The sequence below is a fragment of the Macaca fascicularis genome, chromosome 8 (assembly GCF_037993035.2).
Source record: "Macaca fascicularis isolate 582-1 chromosome 8, T2T-MFA8v1.1".
In the NCBI taxonomy this organism is placed as follows: Eukaryota; Metazoa; Chordata; class Mammalia; order Primates; family Cercopithecidae; genus Macaca; species Macaca fascicularis.
Window position 1 is genome coordinate 96,469,907 of NC_088382.1, and position 26,011 is coordinate 96,495,917.

Below are 26,011 nucleotides of genomic sequence, written 5' to 3' on the forward strand. Positions count from 1 at the left end.
TCCCTAATGACACAATGACTCATATATGTAACAGAAATGTTTTTGTTCTGATTTGGCCTATAGCCAAATGGCTGCCTAGAGATATTGGTTAGTGGCCATGCCTGGCCAGTGAGGTACGATGAAGTGCACAGAACCAGCCTTTTAGTTCTGACACAGTTTTCTTGTGTTATGTGACTATTGAATTTTTTCTGCCCTTATATTCAACTAAAGGGGAGAGTGGATATTTGAGCTCTTTAGGGCAGGCTGAGCGATAGCTCTAACATGTGTTGTGAGCTTTATTAAATGCTCACCTGTTTGGACCTTCTTTCTCGGGGTCCATCTCCTTCTGCTCTGGCACTGTTCCGGTTGGTTCTGCTGCAGTTTGAGGATCAGGGTTTGTGGTCAGATCTCCAGAGGAATTTTTCTTGGAGAGTTTGTCTATGAAAAAAAATTCACATAGACAGAAGAATGTACACCACTCTTGACCCAGTTATATTTGACAACATGAACTACAAAGATGTTCCTTGTGTTTTAGAATAGTCTTCTCAAGAACACCTCCCCTGGGATTTCTGCTAAACAAAGTAGGACTTTATGCAGGAAGAATTAACCTGTAGACACCTTCAGGCCAATGAAAAAATATAGTTATGTGCTATTTAATGACAGAGATATATTCTGAAAAATGCATTGTTAGGTGACTTAGTCATTGTGCAAACATCATAGAGTGTACTTATACAAATCCTGATGTTACAGCCTACCACACACCAAGGCTATACAGTATACCCTACTGATCCTAGGCTACAAACCTGTGCACATGTTACTGTAATAAATACTGTAAACCATTCTAACACAATGGTCAGTCTGTGAATGTAAACATAGAAAAGATGCAGTTTGAAATATGTTATTATAATCTTATGAGACTATCTTCTTTTATGCAGTCCGTTATTGACTAAAGCATCTTTAGGCAGCACATGATTGTAATTGAAGTTGGTGTATTATGTAATAAAGAGTTCATAAAATATATTCCTTTTTGATATTGGCAAAGCTGAGGATAATAATTCATTATTCAGAGGGCATTTCCAGTTTTGCTAAAGTATTCATAATTTTGGGCTGAAATTGATGCATCATAAAATTCAGAAAAGTAAAATAGGAAAAAATGTGATTGGCATTATTTAGCACTTGCATTCTACATTTTTATGAAATCAAATTTTTGTTTTTAGCTTGACCATCTTTAAGTTGTGAAATATTTTCTGAAGAAATGATACAAACTAATATGTACCAGCTTTATTTTCAGTACAGAAATTAATTTTTTCCCTTCAAGCCTACAAATACAATTTCTAATTAATATAGTTTAAATTGTAATTTACCCAGAGAATAATCAACTTACTGGTAAATATTTGGATTATAGAGAAGATTTTAATGAAAGCAAATTACTTAATATTAAAAGATAATATAGAAGCAGAAAAGAAAAATAAGAATGAATACAATTTAATGATAATTCATTATCCACAGTTTCTAACTTATTTTTAATTGGATGTCTTGTGCTTAGGATATTAAAATAGAGTCCCAAATCATCATTCTTATTTTCTTGTAATATATATAGTTTAAAGATTTAAGCAAACCCAATATTGAAAATTTAGATTTACAAAAGTGATAAATCAGGGGATGTTTGGTTTACACAAGTTTTCACCATACCAGTCCTTTAATATGAACATTTCTAAGATCCATCTAAAAATCTTTCAATGTACTGAACTTTCCAGGAACAAGTTTCAGGAATAAAGGAAATCATAAAATTGAATCACTCCTTAAAGTTTTTAAAAGTTTAAGACTAAGAAAGCTTAAATTATCGATTTCCCAAGACACTTTTATTCATTATGCATCTATCTACTTTTGTTTTGGAATTATAGTATTTTTGGCTAGAAGATAGAAAACACAGTACTAGCTATGTTTTTGTTACGTTTAAATGGAAAAAACCCCAATTCCCAATTTACTTGGGATACAAAGGTCTCAGTATAATCACATCCTTGAAGCCTGTGTGTAAAGATTATGTTTAGGTGAAATATTGAAAATTGTAGGATAGGGACCCTTCTGTACAGGCACATGTGGTACGCTAATGAGTTTATCAGTATCCAACAGATTTCAGAGTAAAAAAATAGCACTTTCAATATGTCATTCTGTACTAACAAGCTTTTGATAAAAATAAGAGAGAAGGATCTGTTTTCCTTATGTGTTTGGGTCAAGTCATGTTTTCCATTTCTCTTTACCCAATCAAAACAAAAATCATATAGATCAGATCTCTGACAAATTGCCATTTTGCATTGCTGTCTGTGAAAGTGGCAGCCTAATCCTTTTTTGTATCTACAAACACTTGGACCATTACTGTATAATATTTAGAAGCAAAATTCTTAATCGCTGGCCATGGATGTCTAGCGCATTTTTGGTTTGAAGTCCTTGAAGCCATATGTTGTATACACCTTTTATTACATGGAGGGGATCTAGAGTTATCATGGGCTTCTCAAAGGAGTCTGGACCAAGAAAAATGTTATGGATCATTGTGTTCACATATGTTTCTAGGAGCGCTTACCCTAAAAGAAAATTAGGATTGATAAAGAACATGAAATATGAGTAAAAATCAGAAAAAAAAATCCTGAATGTAAAACAAATAGAATCTGTACTGTAAAACATTTCTTAAAGGCTTTTATTGGCTATGGGTTTTTGTTTTTGTTTTTGTTTTGAGACATGGTCTCACTCTGTCACCCAGGCTGGAGTGCAGTGGCATGATCACAGCTCATTGTAGCCTTGACCTCCTGGGCTCAAGTGATTCTCCCACCTCAGCCTCACAGATCACTGGAACTACAGGCATGAACCATCACACCCAGTTAATTTTTGTATTTTTTGTAGAGATGGGGTTTTGCCATGTTGTGCAGGCTGGTTTCAAACTCCTGGGCTCAAGAAATGTGCCTGTCTCAGCCTCTCAGAGTGCTGGGATTATTGATGTGAGCCACTGCACCTGGTGGGCTATTTCTTATAAAGCCACATGGATATAAGCTGCATCATATATCTCCTCCATCTCTCATTCAAGCTACAGCATATGTATTGCATTTTCAGTATTAACTTTTCTGCTAGTACCAGTTAAATGACCAACTGTTCTGCAGTAGTTCTTTTTGTCCATTCCTAATAATAATTTTTATTTATCACCATAACATTCAGATAAAATTAATTCTAGGTAGATCTTAGCAACTTACCAGATCTTCTCTAGCTATTACCAAGCCTTTCTAAAATAACACTGCCCCTCTTTTGACAAGCCTGGGATATTTATAAATTAATTTCAGCCTGATTTGATTTGTGGATAAGCATTTAATTACAAAATAAATCCTCATTAATAGCTTATTGATGAACATGAGAAACCAGTTATTTCCTATTCTTGGCTTCAAAGCACAACAACAACTTAAAAAACCCATGAGGACTTAAAACAAAAGAATGCCTGTCAACTATAGTTCAGTGTGGGTGTCTTTTTATCCATGCAACATGTTATTTGTTTGTGGAAACAGATGGTCAGAGTGTTTGCATCATCCTCATCATGAAAGAGAAATCTGAAATACAAGGCAAGTGTTGCTCTGGCATCTGGGTGAAGTGTTGTCAACTGCACATTGTGCTTCTTCCCAGCTTCACACATGGACAGCAGGATTCCCGATTTCAATAGCTGCCCAAATGAATAGTGTAAGCCTTTCTGCCAGTGGTGCTCTTTGAACATTGTATAGCAATCGCCAGATCTCATCAGTACACTTGGTTAAATTCTGCCCTGGAATGTGTGCCTGTGGCAGATAGTGAAATCTGGAATCAAAGTGTTGTGATATGGTTGCCTTTATTGAATATGCAAAAATAAGTAGAGTTTGCTCTCCACACACCAGGCTGATTCCATCCTGAGCCTGGCAGTGTCTCACACTGAGCCTGTGTAATATGTTTCCAGTATCCTTGGCCCCTTGTAGCAGCACAACATGGAGACCCGAGCAGGTGTGAAACATCTGCTTCTCTCTTCAGGTGAGGAAATAAGTGATGTGGAAATCCATTAACCTTCCACATTTTATCAGTGACATTACATAAATGCTGGAAAGGAGGGATTCAAAGGAAGAACCTAATATGGGAATAAGGTTGTGAATTAAAAAGACACTCAATTGGCTTGTTTTGGATGGATATAAAAAGCACAAGACTTGACAATGCCTTCATTGGTTAGAATCTTTGGTGTGGGGGATGGTACTACTTTGGTCAAATTTCTAGTTCTTAAGACCTCAAAGACATGTGGATTCTATCTCAAAAATAAATCTTTTTTTATTAGCAGCCACCAGTACCTGAGTAACTGGATGTTAGATGCATTAATAAAGACTAAGTCTGGGTACTTCTATTAGATGCCTAAATGATACTATTATTTTCATCTAAATGAACATTTGGAGTTAAGGACTAACAGTTTTAAGAAGTGTATGATTAATGATTATTTTCCGGCACCCGAGGTTGTATTTTTGACTCAGCTTGTGGTTAATTTCAGAGTTGCTGGATTATCTAGTGTACTTACAATAATTTTAACTATAATACTTTAATCACACTTGAAATTTTATTACATCTTTGTAGATTGTCAAACAACATGGAGGAAGTTGACAACATTACAGCAGTGCACATAAAATGGAATCTGAAAGAGTGTTTTAAAATGGCATTCACAAGAACAGAAAAATGACACACTTTATATTAAAAACATGTAATCTGTAAAAAATCCAGAGAAGGACTCAAAAGGGATGAGAATTCTGGAAACCATCTCATATGAGAAATGGTTTGAGGAACTTAGGCTCTTTTAGTAAAGTATTTAAGATTAACTAGTGACATAATAGTTACTTCAAATTCATAGAAATGCTGCTACATAGAAAAGAAAATAGATTTATTTCATGTGGTCTAGAAGGCAGAAGAAGGACTTACCAATGAATTAACAAAACAAACATGCAAAACCCTCAAACATTCTAGCAACTTGTTTAACCACAAAATGCACTGCTTTGTGAGGTAGAGAATGCTCTGTTGGCTGGTGGTACTCAGGAGCCTCCAGCCAATCTAAGCCTGTGCTAAGGGAGCCTGTGCTGAGGGAGGACAGGATCTTTGCATAGGGTCAAAGCTTAGGTGTCCTCTAGGCAGCCTTAAAGTCCTATAATGTCCTGAAGAGATCTTTGTATTGAGGAAGATTTTTGACTTTTGGATACATCATCACAAGTAAAGAAATGTGCAAATCACCAAATGAAAAAGAACATGGATCCATCTAAGGTCGTTTTGTTACTGTGTCAGGATGGAGGAATCCAGTGCTCTCTCAATGTCATGCTAGGTTTCAGGGACTTTTTTAAAACTGAGATTAATTCATTTAGAAAATACATTTTATATATAGCTATTAAGGAATATGATGAGTTACCAGTGCTGGGTACTGAACAGAGACCTGTAATCCCTACATAACTAATTCTCTAGGTGACTCTGGATAAGTCTCTTTTTTATAACAGTTTCCTCATCCATAAAATGAAAAAATACTTTTGTACTAGGGATTTCTGTGAGGATTAAAGACTCCATTTGAGAAAAATGCAATATAAACACAAAGTGTTCCATGAGCCAGACTGGAATAAATTGCTAAAAACAAAAACAAAAACAAAAAAGGTATATTAACTCTTTCAGGTCTTCATAGCACTGATGTATGCGGGGCATGATGCAAGACCTTCCATTTACTTAACAGAGCCCAGGAACCAGAAAATCGTAATGCAATTTCCATAAGTCAGCTATATTCTTTGGCAGAAAGAAGCCTAAAAGCACAGAGTTTAATTGAATTATGCAAATGTATTTAAATCCTGCAAACTACAACATAAAAGGCATTTTAAAGGAAAAAAAATCCATCCTATCCACATTGGTTAGGGTCTCTTAAGTTTTTAGCCTATAAAACATGTAATGACAGTAATTTTATCAGTCAGAACCTGTTCTCTGTTCAATATTTAAAACGGTAGGTTTTCTAGGCCAAACTTCGCTCTTTTCAGCGAGGGAACTTTCAGCTGTATTACATGCAGGAATGGTTACCCATCATGCACATGCTGGGCACCTAATCTCAAGAGGGTGGCCTGTCCACAGCTGGCTGGCAACCTCGATGGTGGTCTGAAGGGCTCTGCTGAATGGGAAAAATGGTTGTTATCTAAGTCAGTCAGACTACTCCCTTTGGAATTTGGACTGGAAAATGAGTAAATGGAAATGAAGCAGTCCAGAGTAGATATGCAGAGAAAACAGCGGTCACGAGAAATGAAGCCATATTCACTGAGGGAAAAGGAGAAAATGTAATTAGCTCCTAGGCTGCCTCAGTCTGAAAGCCTCCCCTGAATGGTTTTTCAGCTCTAGTTATCCATAAGTTTTCTTACAATGAGCCCCTGCCACTGAAGGTGTCCTGATTATGTCTCTGCCTCTTGCCAAACCAGCAGTTAGGAATTTTCTTTATCATCTCAGACTAGAAAGCAGATAATATTTATCTTTTTTCTAGACTAAATTTTCAGAAATGTCATACCAACTTTATTCATTTCTCAATTCTTTTGTTTATCATCCTATCAGGTATCATTTTAAAAGAATACTTCTGATTGTTTGCTACACAAGACTATTTCTATTTGGATGAAGGAAATAAATATGCTGGAGTCTTGTTTTTTAATTTCAGTTTTTATTTTAGATTCAGGGGATGCATGTGTGGATTTGTTACATGGGTATACTGCATGATGCTGAGGTTTGGGATGTGAATGGTCCTTTCACACAGATAGTGAGCAGAGTACCCAACAGTTAACTTTAATTTTTTGGTTATTATTTTATTTTTTATATCTCCTCTAAGGTGAAATAGTTTTTCAACTCTTTCCCCCTCTCTCCCTCCTCCCTCCAGTAACCTGCAGAGTTGATTGTGCCCATCTTTATGTCCATGAGTACTCAGTGTTTAGCTCCCACGTATAAGTGAGAACATGTGGTGTTTGGCTTTCTGTTTTTGCGTCAATTTGCTTAGGATAATGGCCTCCATCTTCATCCATATTGCTGCAAAGGATATGATGTCATTCTTTTTTGTGGCTGTGTGGTATTCCATGGTATATATGTGCCAGCTTTTCTTTATCCAATTCACTGTTGATGGGCACTTAGGTTGATCTCATGTCTTTGCTATTGTGAATAGTACAGTGATGAACATACAAGAGTGCATGTGTCTTTTGAGTAGAACAATTTATTTTCTTTTGGATATATACCCAGTAATGGGATTGCTGGTGCAGAATGGTAGTTCTGTTTTAAGTTCTTTGAGAAATCTGCTTAAGTAGTTTTGATAAAAAGTTGTATACATTTTTTAGGAGGGTGTCTCTATTCCCACCTTATCCTTTGGCTGGTGAATGGGACTGAAAGTTACAGGGAGTGGACTATAGAACTAAAATTAACCATAGTAGTACTTCTTATGCATGTCAATCAAACTGGTTGGTCTTATACAGCAAAGTCTTTACTGCTTTTTGTAAACTAAATTTCAGTAGATGGCCTAGTTATTTTTCTATTACACATAGGACACATTAAATTGTATACGATAATTGTTACTACCAAGGACTGAAGAGTGGTTTCCTATTTATCCACTACCTTTTCTAAAAAACTGGACTTTATTTTATATTTTTGTTTATTTATGGTTTAAGAGACAGGGTTTCTTTGAGTCACTCAGGCTGGAATGCAGTGGCATGACTATAGCTCACTGTAACCGCAAACTCCTGGGCTCAAGTAATCCTCCCACCTCATTCTCCTGAGTAGCTGGGACTACAGGCACGTGCTACTATGCCCAGCTAATTAACACAATTTTAGGGGGTAGAGGTCAGGTCTCTCTATGTTGCCCAGGCTGGTCTCAAGAAATCCTCCTGTCTTGGGCTTCCAAAGCACTGGGATTATAGGTATGAGCCACCATGCCTGGCCAGTTTTATTTTTTTTTAGAGCAGTTTTAGCTCCAGAGCAGTTTTTAGCTTTAGATTGCTGCCCAAAGTGAGAGTTGGCTGAGATGCAGTCTAGATCAGTTTGGAGAGATGATAGGGACCTGGGCAAGGCTGGGGACACCTCTGTACATCCAGAATTGTGCTAGACTTGGAACTCAGGGGTCTTGGCTGTGGAAAGTTATTTGGCAAGCAGTTCCAGGGAGGCTACCCTACTTGTAATCTGTTTACAAAACAAAGACTGAGATGGAGATTATGAGTGAAGAGGAATGGAAAAGTAAGAGGATCACTAAAAGCATTGCCAGATTCAGAATTTTGTCTAGGGATTTCACTGTTCACAAATGTAGACAACATTACATATCTACCATGTGGTTGGTTAGAGGTCACAGAATGGTCTTGTGGACTAAATTTCATAAGAATTCAGTTATGTGTTCCCAGTGATTTAAGAAAGGGAATATTTAAACATCAAAAAATCAACACTTAAAAATTGAGATCTTTCAAATTAACATTTGTGTTTGTAGTTTGTCTTGACAAGGTGTAACACCTGGCAGAGCTTGACCTGCATCCCCATGTGACAGTGACTAGCAGAGCTGAGTAGCTTCTGACCTTTTCAGACAGGGCATGAATGCTCCTCATTTATGCTATCTGGCTTCTATCAGGGTTGGGATTTACTGACCTCCGTGCTAAATGCTTTACATATATTAACTAATATAATTCTCACTCACAACCCAACACTGATAACAGTGTTGTCCTTATTTTATACATGAGCAAAATGACACTCAAAGATGTTAAATGCCTCAGCTAAAGAGCTAGAAAGTAGCAGAGTTATGATTTGAATTCGGGGATGTCAAATTCTCAAATGCTCTTTTTTTTTTTTTTGTATAGTATACTGCCTGTACTATGAATTCACATGATTGTAGGAAAACTCAATTTCATTTTAAACATGGTTGCTTTTTTTTTTTTGAGACGGAGCCTCACTTTGTCACCCAGGCTGAAATGCAGTGGCACAATCTCGGCTCTGCAAGCTCTGCCTCCTGGGTTCATGCCATTCTCCTGCCTCAGCCTCCCGAGTAGCTGGGACTACAGGTGCCCACCACCACGCCCGGCTAATTTTTTGTATTTTTAATAGAGACGGGGTTTCACCGTGTTAGCCAGGAGAAAAATGGTTGCATTTTATATTTCAAGTTGGAATTATCTTAAAACAGTATGTATTATAGTTTTCCATTGCTGCTGTAATCAATCACCATAAAGTTAATGGTTTAAAACAACACAGTCAGTTGTCTTACGGTTCTGAAAGTCAGAAGTCTAAAACATGTCTGAAAGGCTGTGTTCCTCCTGGAAGCTTCAGGAGACAATCCTTTCCTTGTCTTTTCCAGCTTCTAAAGGTCATAGCATTCCTTGGGTCCTGGTCCCTTCCTCCACCTCCAGAGAGCATCAATCCACCTCTGCTTTCATTGTCCCATCTCCTGCCTTTGACTCTCCTGCTTTAACTCTTATAAGGAGCCCTTGATTACACTGGGGTTAGCTGAATAATCTGGGATAATCTTCCTATTGCAAGATCCTTAGTAACATTAGCAATTTTCTTCAATGTAAGCTAACAAATTCATAGATTTTAGAGATGATGGTGTAGATGACTTTGGATAGCCATTCATCGGCTTACCACACCATACTAGCAATGGGAACTCAACTTTGACCCATTTCTACACAAATAATATATCACTTAAAAGTACCATAAACCACTAGGTAAATTACTTACATATCCTCTACTGGGACCGAGACATTTATTTAAAGAAGCATTTAATGTAATATAAGTGAAGTAGATGCCTAAGGAAGATGATTATAATCAAAAGATGACCTTAGCAAGTTATCTTTATTTGAATCCAAAATATGTTGCATTCTTCATTTCCATGGCAGATATAAATTAAACCATGCTCTGCAGAAGATAAGAGTTCTATAATCAGAAATCAACATCTGCAGATTTTATGACATTGCACCTGCATGTTTTGAAGTGAACACAAAAATACCAAGCACATATCAGAGGCTATCTTTAAACACTAATAATTTTGCTTTTCCAAGACAAAATATCTTAAATATAACTGTTATTCCTATTAAAGTCTTTGGAGACGTGCTAAGTCTGCAGATTTAAATGAAACTACTTTTTCCTTCTACTCAAATAGCTCCTCTGTTAAATGAAACTTCCACAAAAGAGTTTTTATTACCAGCTATGAAAAATTTAAGCTTACAAATACACTTTGAAAAAAGTACAACAAAGATAAGAATAAACTTGTCTTTTCAAAGGTGTAATCCTTGGTTTTATGCCAATTAAGGTTGTATTTTTCTGTGCAAAGAACTGTAGATTTAAACCATTATTATTACAAAGTAACTCAGAAAAAAAGAATTGTAGTTTGAATTATCAGAATGTTTTTCTCTTCCTTGGTACTTCCATTTCTTAATCACATTTTGGAGTATGCCTTCAAGATTGTTGTATAATCTACAAGAGTCTTCTCCTTTTAAACAAATTTGAAGATTCAATAATCGTCTTCAATTACTGATTAAAAAAAAGGCAAGATTACATTTTTTACAATATCCTCTTGGTTTATGATTCTTACTATTTGTGGAAGTTTTATATATGTGAGTTTGGGTCAGACAGAGTTTTAGGCTTATTAAGTGATTTCCTCTTTCAATGACACATTATCCTAAATATTTTAAATCAGATAATCTAGCAGTTGAACAGTCTAGCTTTAGTCATCAGCTAGGAAGTATGATTATATTGCTTTCATGTTGAAAAATGTATTGTAGAACATTTATTTGTTTCCCCCTCTCTCCTCGAATAAGTCAATGCTGATTTTCTATTTGGAAGATACTGTTTTCTTATCTTTGTGGCAGAGATAAAAGTACAGAAGAAAGATAGTGGCAAAAACACCTGGTCTATGCAAGAACATGTATTCCCTGCATTCTAATCTGCATAGTGAAAACACAGAGGTGTTTTTCAAAATAAGTAAATAAAGTCAAGAAAACTAAAGTGAATTTTCTTCCCCTTTTTTAAAAAAAATTATTACTGTAAGGTAGAGAGTAGGCTGTAACAAGTATAAATATAAATTAATTTAAGAAAAAAAATCAATATCTTTATAATATCCTCCCAAGTGGACACATATTTCTCTCCAGTTATGTAAGTTTATTCTGCATATCTCTGTAAAATTCAGTTATTTTCTTCATATAGGTTCTTTCCTTTTCTCCTAAATAGAAACAAGTAAGTATGGGAGTGGGGCCATTTGTTTAGAGCAGTCCTTTTTTTTAAAATTTTTCTTTATTACACAACAGGTTTAATGTAGCATTTCCAAATTAAAGTAAGATGGTACTGGAATTTTGTATTATTTAAAAATTGAAAATGTAACAAATCCTTTTAGGTTCAGGAGTACATGTGCAGGTTTATTTTTTATTTATTTATTTATTTTATTTATTTATTTTTTTGAGATGGAGTCTCGCTCTGTCACCCAGGCTGGAGAGCAGTGGCACCATCTTGGCTCACTGCAAGCTCCGCCTCACGGGTTCACACCATTCTTCTGCCTCAGCCTCCTGAGTAGCTGGGACTACAGGTTCCTGCCATCACACCCAGCTAATTTTTGTATTTTCAGTGGAGACGGGGTTTTACTGCATTAGCCAGGATGGTCTCGATCTCCTGACCTCTTGATCCGCCCACCTCAGCCTCCCAAAGTGCTGGGATTACAGGCGTGAGCCACCGTGCCCGGCCCATGTGCAGGTTTATTACATGGGTAAATTTTGTGTCATGGGGGTTTGGTATACAGATTATTTCATCATCCAGGGAATAAGCATGATACCGTATAGGTAGTTTTTCCATCCTCACCCTCCTCCAATCCACCTTCAAGTAGATCCTGGTGTCTGCTGTTCCCATCTTTACATGTGTACTCAATGTTTAGCTCCCAAAAGTGAAAACATGAGGTATTTAGTTTTCTATTCCTATGTTAGTTTGCTTAGGATAGTGGCCTCAGTACTTTGATTGTGGGGATATTCCTTGACAGCGATTTGTGTATTTGAAACATTTCTTGTGATTTGTTTTTAAATTTATAATCTTGCTTGTAATTTTTGTGTATTTCTTATTTTTGTTCCTTAAAGATGAGACATTTGGGCTAGTAAAAGCTCAATTGTGCTTCAGTTCAAATATTTGTTTTAGTACAAATAGGAAGTCATTAACAATCATCATACACAGACTTTGTTGAACAGATGAAAAGCAAAACATTTGTGCTAGTTTTATGGCAAAAATTTTATTTTTATTATTTAACAAAATATATTCTGTTCTAGCGATTTCCCTTTCATTTTGTATTTTTTTGTATTTTTTGGTTAGGGGGTAGTGTTCCTACTGGAAGTAGGAGAGAAGTAGGAGAGGTCTAGAGAGGGGGGCTGGGAATAGATCACATTAAGTTCTACAAAGTCAGGTGGAGGAATTTAGATTTTGTCTTGCAGGCAATATGCAAACACTTAAGCTTCTTGAGCAAAAGTTGAGATCAAAGTGGTGGTTAATGGAAAATAATCTGCTAACAGTGTTTGGGCTAGGTAACAAGGGAGAGATGGGTGAAACAGAGTTCTAAACAAAAGTAGCCACTTAGCCTGGGGGTAGTGCATACATGACCTACTAATAAGGGCCCCAGCCAAGATGGTATTGCTGAGATTGGAAAGAAAGGAAGTGGGCCAGGCGCGGTGGCTCACGCCTGTAATCCCAGCACTTTGGGAGGCCAAGGCGGGAGGATCACGAGGTCAGGAGATCGAGACCATCCTGGCTAACGTGGTGAAACCCATCTCTACTAAAAAAAAAAAAAAAAAAAAAAAAAAAAAAAAAAAATTAGCCGGGCGTGGTGGCATGCACCTGTAGTCCCAGCTACTCGGGAGGCTGAGGCAGGAGAATGGCCTGAACCCAGGAGGCGGAGCTTGCAGTGAGCCGAGATTGCACCACTGCACTCCAGCCTGGGCGACAGAGTGAGACCCCATCTCAAAAAAAAAAAAAAAAAAAAAGGAAGTGGGTTTCAGGGTCCTTATGAAAGGAGATTTGGTGACTAATTTTCTTTATAGGACATCCTAGATAAAGGAATAAAACCTGAGTGAGGTTTTGAGCTTAGGAGGCTGAAAGAATGATAGTACCAGGGGTAGAAGTAAATCAGGAGAGGGAGCGTATTTGCAAGAGAACATAAGGAATTTAGTTTTAGACATGTTTTCTTTGTGATGCAGCAGAAAATACCGTCGTGTACATCTAGTGGTGAGATGAAAAATATTGACAGTCTTAAAAAAGAAATTGACCTGATATGGATTTAGAAACAAGTGTGGCAGCCTTAGAAGTATATGAGCCTTCTATTGGAGAGAGTTTAGCAGGAGGGAGCAGAGGTGTGAATGCTAAACCTTTAAATGTATTCAATCCACATTCATTTTAATGTCTTTATATTGCTTATCAGTGTCTGAAATTGCATCGTTCACAATGTGCTTACTTATCTGTGATGTGTTTCTTTAGACTACAAGCTCTATGTAACCTCAGACTCTGCTCGTGTTGCTCATCACTGCACCTCCAGCCCAGGGAACAGTGGCTGGCACATGTCAGGTAATGAAAATGCATCTATTGCGTGGACAAATGAGTTACTGATTGAGAATATAAAGTTTTTGTAAATATTCAGATCTTCAAATAACTGCAGATAACCCTAGATAACTCACCTAGTCAAGGACAAATATTTCAACAGACAATACATTTCAGATAAATACGTATTTCACTTTTTTTTTTTTTTGCAGACTGCATTCTGACCTTGTATGTTGGTGTGTGGCTCTTCAGACATGACTGGAGTCGAGTTGGTTTTGAGAGATTTCTCTTCACCTTTGTTTTGTTCCTTTGAGAAAAAACATAGAGATTGTATGTGATGAATTTACATGAAAATGAAGTTGAATGTAAAATGTAACACCATTTTCCACTCAATTGTTAATTGGATCATTAAAATTGACTGTTTATGATGCACTAAAAATGATTCATGCATTTAAAATGGGCATTCGTGGCCTACTATTGAATAATCAACCTCAGCCTCCACAGCTTGTTAGTCACAGGAGACCTCTGGTTTTTTCAGGGTGGATTTTGTGTTTCTCTTGCTCACAGTTCTTCAATTCTGGTCTTTACTTGCCACAGGCCTAGCATTGGTCTAGGTCTTTTATGGCAGAACTTAAAATAGTGGAGAGAAGGCAGTTTGGTCCCATTCACACAAAACTCCCTTTCTTCTCTCCATGATTTCTTGTGCTTCTACCTCATCATTTGTCTGATCATCTAAGCTTTCCTTTGAAATGCCGTCATGTCGCATCGGACATGGCTAGTGTGTGCCTCAGGATGTTCCTACGGGGGCAGAGTGAAACAAGATATGAGGTTAGATCATAAAGATTGACTCCTAAGCTATGCACAGTCTAGAAGGGGAAACAAACACACAAAAATGTTAAGTGCAAGAAAATGCAGGTGACGAATCAATGTCTGTAGAGGATAAGGATAGGGCATAAACAGGAAGTGGTCAATTCTATTGGAGTAGAAAGGAAAGAAAGGAAGCTCTTCCAAAGATAGTGACTCTTGACTTTATAAAGATAAGATTTTTGTTTTCCACATGGAGAGGTCTTAGAAAACATTCCAGGCAGATGATGCAGGTTTAGCAAAAGCCAAAGGCGTGACTGTACATAGGTGGGGGGAGAGACTCCAGTGGGAGCAGTTGGATGGGACAAAGGGTGAGTAGATGAGGCTTGAGAGTAGGCAGGGACCAGAAGGACACTGAGAGTCTTGTGTGCCTGCTATGGAGTTCTGACATTATTTATAAGCCGTGTATGTCACAGAAGCATTTTAAACTAAAAAATGAATTAATTGGCTGATTTTCGCTTAAGCCTCACAATAACTGTATATGTTAATATGGTATAATAATAGCGAGGCAGCTATTATTAAATATTATTATGTTATTGAATATGAAATTGATTGAGTGGCCAGTTTATATGAACCTAGCTAGAAAGGTATATGTCCAGAACAATTTATAAACGGTGAAGAAGCCTTCTGACTTTAATCAAGTCCTTTTGCATCATTATGTTGTTATTCATAAACATTTCCATCATAGTCTTTATGTGTGTACAAATGTAGATTTATGTGAACAGTGTCTTCTTCTGGGGTAAGAGAGAGTTTGGGTTAGACTGATTTGCAGTTCTTGAATTACTGTTTATTGATAGGTGGGAATTACCCATGACATTTTGGTTTGTAAATTCGCTCTTTAAATGACTCCTTAAAAAAATATACATTGATATATTTATTCCTAGATATTTTCTTAGAAGACTCTGATCATTTATTCATAGTTCAGAGGTTTATTGTTTAAATGCCATTTTGAAAGGTCAAATTCCATGAAAGAAAACAGGATTTTAACTTTCTGTCATTTTTAACATTTAGCATATTTGAAATCGGAGATAAATTATTTTTTTCCATACCCACATGTTCTTGGAAAGAACAGATGCAAATAATTCCCCAGACATGACTTTTAAGATAAAAGGTGGCCAAGCGCCATGGCTCACGCGTGTAATCCCAACACTTTGCGAGTCCAAGGTGGGCAGAATTCCTGATGTCAAGAGTTTGAGACCAACCTGGCCAACATGGAGAAACCCCATCTCTACTAAAAATACAAAAAATGAGCTGGGTGTGGTGGTATGCGCCTGTAATCCCAGCCTCGGGAGGCTGAGGGAGGAGAATCATTTTAACCCAGGACACAGAGGTTGCAGTTAGTCAAGATCGCACCACTGCACTCCAGCCTGGTCAACAAAATGAGACTCTGTCTCAAAAAAAAAAAAAAAAATCTAATGTGATGCCAGTAGACTTCATGATTAATATCCACAAATTATGGCTGTTGGAATGGTGTGGGATATACCCAATGGGTGCTCTACCTCTGCCTAATCTAAGTACTTCTCCAGTATTCCTGTTTTGAAAGGAAGGACAACTCTTTCAGAAGTTTCTGTTCTTTTTTCCCCTTCTCTCTAACATCCCTTTATCATGCAAGCAAAGTATCTTAAAGGTTGACTCAACTAATATCCCTCCTGGTTTGAAGCAGTATAGTCTAGTGATTTAGCTCTCAGGTGCTCAAGTCAGATAGGACTTGGTTCCAATCCAGGCTCTGCCATTTGCTAGCTATGTGTAAGGAGCAAATTGTAATAGGACCTGTGACTGTTGTGAGGATTAAATACAGCAGCGCTAGAAAAGGGCTTAGCACCTTGCTTGGCACATAGTAATTGCTGTTAGCTACAATGTTCTCGAAGAGAATAATATATTAGCTATAGCTGCTTTTATGTGTTCCTTTGGAAAATAATCACAGTAGGCAAGGGTTAAAGATGAATGTAGTGACTTTCCCAGAGCAAAACACAGCAAGACTAGCTGAAGGGAAGTACCAGCTCAATATTTGTGACATTATACAAGTTCTTCAACATATAAATAACTTTTAGTATGACATAAGAATTTAGTTTGACATAAGAATTAGAAAGAAGTCAAGGGCACTCTCACGAAGCAATCCTAACACAATCCTCCTCATCTCCTCTCTACTGCAAAGCAGTCAACATTAATCAGAAAAGGAAGGCGGGTTTTCCACTGCCAATATTAAATAATCTCAGTGTTGTCTATCCTCTGGGCTCATTTAAACCCGAACCATTGGACCATGCTCCCCTAGTCCCTGAGGAGCACTCCTGCTTGTACTTGACATCTCTCATCCAGCCCTTTCAGACAGGAAAATACTGCTCTAAAAATCTTCTGTAGCTCTTTTAGATAATTCTAGTGAGTAATTCATGAAAATTATTCTCTAGATAGTTCTAAGCAAATATTGCTCTTGTAATGATCACTTTGGACTTAAACCTGTCACAGAAACACAAATTCTTATTAATAATGACCACTTGCAGAGTACCTACCATGTGCTTTATATATTACTGTCTCTAGTTCTCACAACAAAGCAGAAATTATCATATACATTTTGCAGATAAATATATTTAGAACTTGTGAAAAGACTTGTTTAAAGTCAAGTTCCTCCACCTTGGCAGTATTAAAATTGTGTAGTGTATAATTCTAAGTTGTGGAGGGCTGTCCTGTACATGATAGGATGTTTAGCAGCATCTGCAGACTTTACCCACTAGATGCCAGTAACATCCCCATCCCAGAGCTATGACAACTGAAAGTGTCCCCAGATTTGCCAAATGTCCTTTGAGTGGTAAAATCGTTTTCAACTGAGAGCCAGTAGATTTCCTGTTGCTCTAGAGAATTTATTGTTAACGTGTGGTTTATGAAGACCAGGATACTTGATGTTCTTTGTTGAAACTCAATCAAGTAACCAATTTAATATTTGAGAAGTGATTTCATTTTGGATGATGGTAGAAGTGAAAATCAGCAATAAGAAGCCTCACTTGGCTTTTTCAAATCCTAGTATAGTCTCCTAAACATTTATTATTCTTTTTATGAACAAATACATACAGAATATATAAATTAATGAAGATAAGCCTGACACAGTACATCTACCAGATGGTGCCAGGTAAAACTACTAAGCAATCATATATCGTAGCAGTGATTAAATGCTATTACTAGATAAGAAATGATGAAAATCAAGGCTCACATAGGAATGTAGAGAACATACCTGTGCTGTGGTTTGCTGAGACTGATTACTTGGATGAGAGTCTTGTTCATTCTGATGAGAACTTTGTTCATTCTCATTGTTCTCTCCTATAGGCTTTACCTTGTTGACTTTTGTCAGCGATTTAAACATCTTCTCTGAGGTAGTTCTGAAAACCCTCTGTATTTATGACTGTGCCTTAAGGTAGAGAAATGTACTTTGTTTTCCTTTTCTTTTTCTTTAGTAGACAAGCCAATTAGTTGTTTAATCAGGATTTTGTTCTGGTTAATTCCTACAGGCAACTCCTTAGCTAGTCAGGGCTTTGGCTTAAAAGCAGCAAATTACTTCTGCTTGGGTGATTTGCACTGTGTTTATGAACTTTAGAGAGTCAAAATGATCTTGTGAATAATTTAGAAGTAGAGGATTAAACACAGCTTCATAGCTGATTTGAATGATTTAACTGTGATCACACAACACATTGGTTTCTTTCTTTTTTTTCCTTCTAATTACCCACTTACCTATCTTTATCTATCTAACTTTATGCAAAGTAATATGGAAATGATTAAAAAAAAATCCACGCGGGCTTATGATATGAAGCAAATCATTCACTCCTCAAAATCTCCTTCTCTGGTCCTTCAATGTTAGGTCACTATTTTTAAGTTCTCTTCCTCTGTTCTTCTGGTGGTTGATTTCCATATGGCTAAACAAACAAACAAAAAATCTGCTTATTCTACTCTCCCTCTGTGTGTGTGTGTGTGTGTGTAAATTTGACCCCAAACTTGTGTGAGATATAGGTACAAGACTAAGAATTGTTAAAGAGAACTTTTCTTCCCTTCTACCCAGAGCCCAGACAAACTTTGTTGATGTTCTATGCTGTTGGATGAGATTTTTAGTGCACCAAAGATGCACGTTTTTTTCAAAAGGGGTTCTGTTTTTGGTTTTGTTTTTAATGAAAGCACTTATCTTCTGCAGTTTCAAATTAAAACCAAAGCCTTTATGCAACAAAGCACATACCCACACCCAGGGCAGCCTAAGTCAACCCATCAAATACTTCTTGCCCTCTGTATTTTTGCAATCTGGAAATTTCCTTGAGATGCTAGTTATGTATTTTAAGGTACATTTATTACAGTTAATACAGAAAAAAACCTTTACGTATTTATGAAGAAAGTATTTATGTATTTATGAAGAAAGCATTTTAATTTAGATTTCGTATTACCAAAATTGTAGTTCCCTTATGGATTTTTAAAATAAATTAGAAGTTTTAATTTTAGATTTAACCATTTTATCAAAAATAAACTTACTTAATAAATAACATAATTGAATACATCATTTGACTTATATGGCCTGGAAACACAAAGCTATTTATTTTTGTTAAAAAATGGTGGGGGTGTTTTTGTTCCATTATTGCTTCAGAAATACTTCTGAATAGATTATCAAATATGTATGGGGCCATTTTAGGAACTTTTCAGATAATCCTGTAATCCTATAATTGATTACATTTTGAACCTCGGATATAAGCATAGAAGCTGAGCCAAAAGAAGGGAAGGTATTAACAGCCAGCCTGTGACTAATTTTTTCCCTTCCTAAGACCCGCAGAGGAAAAAATGACCTCACCAGACTTTCTTATAAATCTCATAGTATTTATCAGTGGAAAGATACCAGGGAGTCCCTATTTATGAAATGTTTTTTTAGCAGGACATTTCTGGTCTGTCTAGATTGCTTGTTGTAAGTAAGCCTGGAATTTAGCAGGCTGACTGGAGAATGGAGAGAGAGGTGCCATGTAAGCTCTGTAAGAGAATGTGGAACGAAGATGTCCCCAAACCAAACTGCCTTCCTTTTGTGAGAAATGTTTTTGCAGACAATTCTCAAAAATTACTTGTAAATGCAAAACCAAAATGTGCCGACTACAGGAGAAAATGGTCTGTTTTGGATGCTGTGTCTGAAGATTTGGGGTTTTTCCCAAAATGAATGTTTTGTTTATTCCTGATGGTGGCTTGTATTAACAAAGTTTGGTACTAGGTAAGATCTGTGGTTCTGGGTAGTCTCGTTTGACAATTTAACCCTTTAGGTTTATCACAGGTCAGAATAAATGGGATAGAGATATTTTTAAATAATTCAAGCACCTTTAAAATGATTTAAAATGCCTCCAACAACCTGATTTTTGACAATAGAGTGGCATTAACATGGGCATTAAAATTGTAAATGACCACTTTCATTTTGTCTAGATCAGAGGACTTAAAGTTTGGAAAATGGACAACTAGAAAGAATTCTGGACTGAAGGACATGCATTTTGTATCATTCTTTTTCACTTTAGTAACTCTGTTGACTAAGGTAAATCTCTTGCCTTAACCTGGAAATAACTAGGTTGGGAAAAAATAATGTTTGTTTTCTTCTGATTTTAAAATCTGTGATTTGTGGTCTTCCACAGAAGAGCGCTTCTAATCAGCAAGAAGACAAGGGAAGAAGGAGAGTTACTTATTCTGGGTGAAATGGCTTGTTAGAATTTCATCAATAACAATTTAATTTTTTTCGTACCAAGTTGCCATGTTGGTGAGGTAGTGTATGTCCAGCCATGTCCAGGCCTGTTTTCTCTATTGGAGCATAAGCTCCTGCAGGCAGACACTATGCTTTGGCCACCCTCAGATTCCTGTGCCCAGTTCAGTGCTTGACATAGTCTAGGTACTCGGTGAAAGTTTGTTGAAAAAATAACAAGAAGAAGATGGTATAGACCATCTCTTAGTTCTGGATTAATGGTAAAGAGATTCTCTGTGGTAGATGCAGTAGGTAAGAAGAAGGGGAAAAAATCTTTCTGGAAGAATGCAAATGTTATAGCCTCATTGTTTTTTATTAGTAGTCATTGCAGGCTGAGGTTGGGATAGGCTAAGAGAAGCATGCATAAAATAATGGTATATTTTACAACAAATGGTGTCTTAGATACCATAGATAGTATACAAATGGCACATAGCAATATAACATATAAAATATAAGTCAGATGGTAATAAAGCCATGCTAAGACAAGAAGATTATTATCATTAGCAAACAGTTCCATATTCTTATTGTGACTAGTAATTTTATTTTCAGCAGAGCATTAGCCATCATATAGACATTGTTTTAATGTTATGGATTTTTAAGTTTTATGTTAAAATTTCAAATAAGTTTTAGCTTTATGGTTCTATAAAATTATAAGCAAATGAAGATTATATCTAGTTTCAGGTTTGAACATATTTAAGTATTATTCTTATGAATTATTCAGATAGGATCTGTAATAAAGTTTTCACTTAATAGGAGTCAGTTTTGGGAAATGCGATCTTTCTTTGAGGGAATCTTTAATGATGGAATTTCAGACATTCCCACTGTGGGTAATTTTGAAGGAGGAGGACTTTCTTCTGGTAATTCTCAAATCACAGTCTCCTCTGCTTCTGGATGGGTTCACAGGTTGAAGACTTGTTTTTATCTGGCAAATTACTGGAAACAAATTAAGGTTATAAAACCAACTAAGGTTATATTTTCCCCTATGCCTACTAGAAAGAAACATTGAGGCAATTTTCCAAGATCTTTCCAAATTAAGTTCTAACAGTCTGAATATTATTTCAATAAGGGAAGAGCAACCACTGAGTATAAGGGGAATAGCTGGTTTACAGTAGATGACCTAAAACAGTAATTGAAGGGAAGCTCCCAGAAGTCTTCTCCCATCTCAGGGTCGGGGCTGTGTATTTTTAGGAGAAGATAATAACCTGGTAAGAAACCTGAACACTGACCAAGTCCTGAAAAATTACACTGAATATACTTAATAAGGCAGGAAAACAGGTGAGTAAATTATGAGCTTTTTTAAAAAAAAATTATAAGACTTTAGAGAAGAAAGTTACTAGCAATGTCTGGTTACCTGCGAACAAGGTTTAGGTGCTCATCTGCAAAATGGAAGCTAGAATAACAAGCTAGATTACACAAGCCAATGAATAAGATGACAGACAAAAATTACCTGCTATAAGTTAAATTCTCAACAAATATTTGCCAATTAATTGAATAAAACAAATTGTGTTTTTGGAAGCACTAAAACTTAAAATACTTTGTATATTAAAGCATGTAATTTTATTGGGCGGTGAACATTTGGGTTCTTAGTGTGTGTTAGGTGCTTGGCTAGCTGCTGTGGGGTATACAGAGATGACCAAAATATGGCATCTGCCTGCACACACTCACCTTTTGAGACTGAAAGATGGAAGGTTTATAGACAATCGCAAGACAACTTCCATAATGGCAGTGTGTGAGCCATGCTACCTAAGCAGAGAAGAGCAGGTGATCAAGTCTACCTTTGTGTGAATGGACTGTAAAATGGAGAGTAGCTCCGCGGAGGAGCTAATGCTCATGACAGGTTTCAAAAGATGAGAGCTATTCCGGGCAGATGTTGAAAGGTCCAGACATTAGAAACAATATCCAGTGAATTAAGGTATTATAATAGTTAGCAGTTTATGTGGCCAGCACAGTGCGCTAAATATAATAGATACATAACAAAGACTTGTTAAACTACTGTTGAATATTAACAATAAACACGAAACATATACAATTTTCTTTATATATACGATGTAGACCACATCAGTTTCAAAAGAGACTGATAGCACTGATTTTATGTTCTTTTAATTATTGTAGGATTAGCAAAACATTAACTTTGCATTCAAAAAATAAATATTCAAAGAACATTTCTGAATATATTTATTTTTCTTGAGTTGATGACATTAACTAGTGATCTTACAAAGTGGAATTATAGCAACTGATACTTAGAGGAAGTTTTCCCTCATAAAATATGTATGGCATTATTTAGAGATATTTGCCAGTGTGATTTTATGTGATGACAAATTTAGAGTATTTAGGATTTTTTTCAGTCATCTGCAGGTGTAATATGACTAGATGATGCAACTTAAAAATTTCTGAAACCAAAGTGATTTTAAATATGGTATTGCAATAGGTAGAAATGTTGTTTCTTTGATTATAATATTTGCATTGCTTTTAACTTATAATTAAAATTCACGAGCAGTGAATGTAACAGATATTAAGGGTAAAAATGCCTTCAGGAAATTGTTAATAACTAGTGGCATCTGTGTCTAATGAATGCTATATTGGTTTAGTCTGTGACTAATAGAATAAATGTTTTGAAAAAAATCCTTATGTTAGTATTTTATAAACAGTAATCAGGCCATGACGAATTTGTTCTGTGAATATGGATGGGGTAACTATGAAGTTTCCTCATTCTTTTACATTTTTTTTTTTTAACAAAGTTGATTAGCCTATTTCAGTACTTGGTTCCAATTATGGACTATCATTGCTTATTTATTTATTTTTTATTACTTAGTGAACTAACTGAAAGCACTTCAGCTAATTGAACGTCATGATCTACTGTTATGTAAGGAGATTAATCGTGCCATTTGGAAAGAAGATTGTCTATATACAATTAGCTTTCTAGCTAAGCTGCTTTTAACTGCATTTTTTTTCTGTATTCTAAATTTATCAATGATCTGAATCTAATGTTGTGGGAATTTTTGAGCTATACCAGAATATTCTTAGTTCTAACAAAAAATACATCCATCTGTTATTGAAAGTGGTTGTTGGTTTATGAATAATAGCTGTTGGTTACCTCAGTAATAAAAGCCAATATATGTTTTAAATATGTTAATCCTTGACCCAACACAAAGATGTTATTCCTTTTTGACAATTTGAAATTTCAAATTTACCAATGGTAAAACTTTATTGGTGCCTTAAATTTGAGAGATGAATATAATATTTAGCAATTTAAAGATTTTGAGGGTGATTATTAGTTTTTTATTTAGAAGTCAGAATCTATTTTATCCTTGAGTTTCAGCCTTATGGTTCCTACTGGAAATTTAATTCAGAATGTCTTGTAATCACTTTAAAATCAACCTGTTTAAAAATAAATGTATCTTCCTTACTACCAATCTAGCAGCTTCTTTTTTGTTCATGACATGATCATTTGTTTAATTCTCTCCCTTACCTTTATTATATGAATTTGGTACTTGTTTCTTTGATTCTTCCTTTACAAAACTTCAGCTCCTTATCCCTTCTTCTTTATACCCATTTTCACCACCATATTTAAACACCTAGAGAATGCTGCACTATTGTAATAACTTCTGGGTTGACCAGAGGAAGCCTGAGAAATGCATATGGAATCCAGATGGCTAGCCCATATGTGTGGGAAGAGGTAGAAGCCTACCCCTGAGAGGCAATGAGGAATCCAGCAGAGCACTTGTTTGAGCAATGTTGTCCATATTTTTCTGTAATGGGAGGAAGTCACTGGTTTCATTGAGTACAAGTTCTGAAATTGATGTATAAATGTCAGGTTGAACCTACTGATGCACTTGTTAGAAATTTAAAAAAAAATTGCAAGCATACCTCAGAGATACTTCAAGTTCAGTTCCAGACCACCACAATAAAGAAAACATGGCAAAAAAGTGAGTCACATGAATTTTTTAGTCCTAGTGCATATCAAAGTTATGTTTACACTATACTATAGTCTAGTAAGTGTGCAATGGCATTATGTCTAAACAAAACCAATGTACATATCTTAGTTAAAAAATACTTGGTTGACCCCGTCTCTACTAAAAATACAAAAAATTAGCTGAGTATGGTGGCATGCGCCTGCAGTCCCAGCTACTCGGGAGGCTGCGGCAGGAGAATCACTTGAACCTGGGAGGTGGAGGTTGTAGTGAGCAGAGATCGCGCCACCGCACTCCGGGATCGCGCCACTGTACTCCACCCTGGACGACAGAACAAGACTCCATCTCAAAACAAAACAAAACAAAACAAAACAAAACAAAACAAAACACAAAAAACTGTTGATAAAAAATGGTACCAATCACTGAGCCTTCTGCAAGTCATAATCTTTTTGCTGGTAGAGAGCAGCCTTAATGTTCATGGCTGGGGACTGACCAGGGCAGCTGTTGTTGAAGGTTGGGGGACTGTGGCAATTTCTTAAAATAAGATAGTAATGGAGTTCTCCTCATCAACTGACTCTTCCTTCCACAAAAGATTTTTCTGTAGCATGCAATGCTGTTTGATGGCATTTTACTTCATATTAGAACTTCTTTCGAAATTGGAGACAATCCTTTCACACCCTGCTGCTGCTTTCTCAACTAAATTTGTATCATATTTTTAACCCTTTGTTGTCATTTCAACAATATCCACAGCATCTTCACCAGGAGTAGTTTCCATCTCAAGTAACCATTGTTGTTATTATTATTATTATTATTATTATTATTATTATTATTATTTTCTCATCTATAAGAAGCAATTCCTTATCTGTTCAAATGTTATCATGAGATTGCAGCAATTCAGTCACATCTTCAGGATCCACTTCTAATTCTAGTTCTCTTGCTAATTCCACCCATCTGCTGTTATTTCCTGCACTGTCTTGAATTTCTTAGTCATCCGTGAGGGCTGCGATCAACTTCTTTCAAATTCCTATTATGTTGATATTTTGACCTCTCATGTTCTGATTAGCATTCAGAATGGTGAATCCTTTCCAGAAGATTTCCAATTTACTTTGCTTAGATCCATCAGAGGAATCACTATCTATGGCAGCTATAGCCTTATAAATGTATTTCTTAAATAATGAGACTTGAATGTTGAAATTATGCCTTGATCTATGCATGGACTGCAGAATGACTGCTGTGTTAGGAGACATGAAAACAATATTCATCTCCTTGTATAGCTCTGTCAGAGCTCTTAAGCGACCAGGTGCATTGTCAATGAGCAGTAATATTTTGAAAGAGATCTTTTTTTTTTTTTTTTTTTTTTTCTGATCAGTAGGTCTCAACGTAAGCTTCAAATATTCAGGAAACCATGCTGTAAACAGATGTGCTGTCATTCAGGCTTTGTTGTTCCATTTGTAGATCACAGGCATAGTAGATTTAACATCATTCTTAAGGGCCCTAGGATTTTTGGAGTGGTGAATGAGCACTGGTCTCAACATAAAGTTACCAGCAGCATTAGCCCTTAATAAGAGAGTCAGCCTGTTCTTTGAAACTTTGAAGCCAGGCATTGATTTCTGCTCTTTATCTATGAAAGTCCTAGATGACATCTTCTTCCAGTAGAAGACTGTTTTGTCATCACTGAAAATCTGTTGTTTAGTGTGGCCAATTTAATCAGTGATCTCAACTAGATCTTCTAGATAACATGACGCAGCTTCTACATCAGCAATTGCAGCTGCACCTTGCATTTTTGTGGTATGGAGATGGCTTTTTTCCCCTTAAACCACATGAACCAAGTTCTGTTAGCTTCAAACTTTTCTTCTGCGGCTTCCTCACCTCTCTCAGCCTTGATAGCATTGTGGAGAGTTAGGGCTTTAATCTGTATTAGACTTGGTTTAAGGGAATACTGTGACTGGTTTGATATATTCAAACC

At 36.3% G+C, this 26,011-nt stretch overlaps 1 protein-coding gene across 1 annotated transcript in view; it reads right to left on the reverse strand.

Moving 5' to 3' along the window:
- CNGB3 (cyclic nucleotide gated channel subunit beta 3) overlaps window positions 1–17,762 on the reverse strand; it is a 156,445-nt gene extending 138,683 nt beyond the window's left edge. Inside the window, exons 1-3 of the mRNA XM_005563655.4 lie at window positions 17,627–17,762; window positions 13,765–13,846; window positions 291–417 (exon numbers count right to left, since the gene is read on the reverse strand). Coding sequence (XP_005563712.3) covers window positions 291–417; window positions 13,765–13,846; window positions 17,627–17,755 — 338 coding nt within the window. The 5' untranslated portion in view covers window positions 17,756–17,762. The remainder of the gene's footprint in view (window positions 1–290; window positions 418–13,764; window positions 13,847–17,626) is intronic.
- Window positions 17,763–26,011: the final 8,249 nt, after the last annotated feature.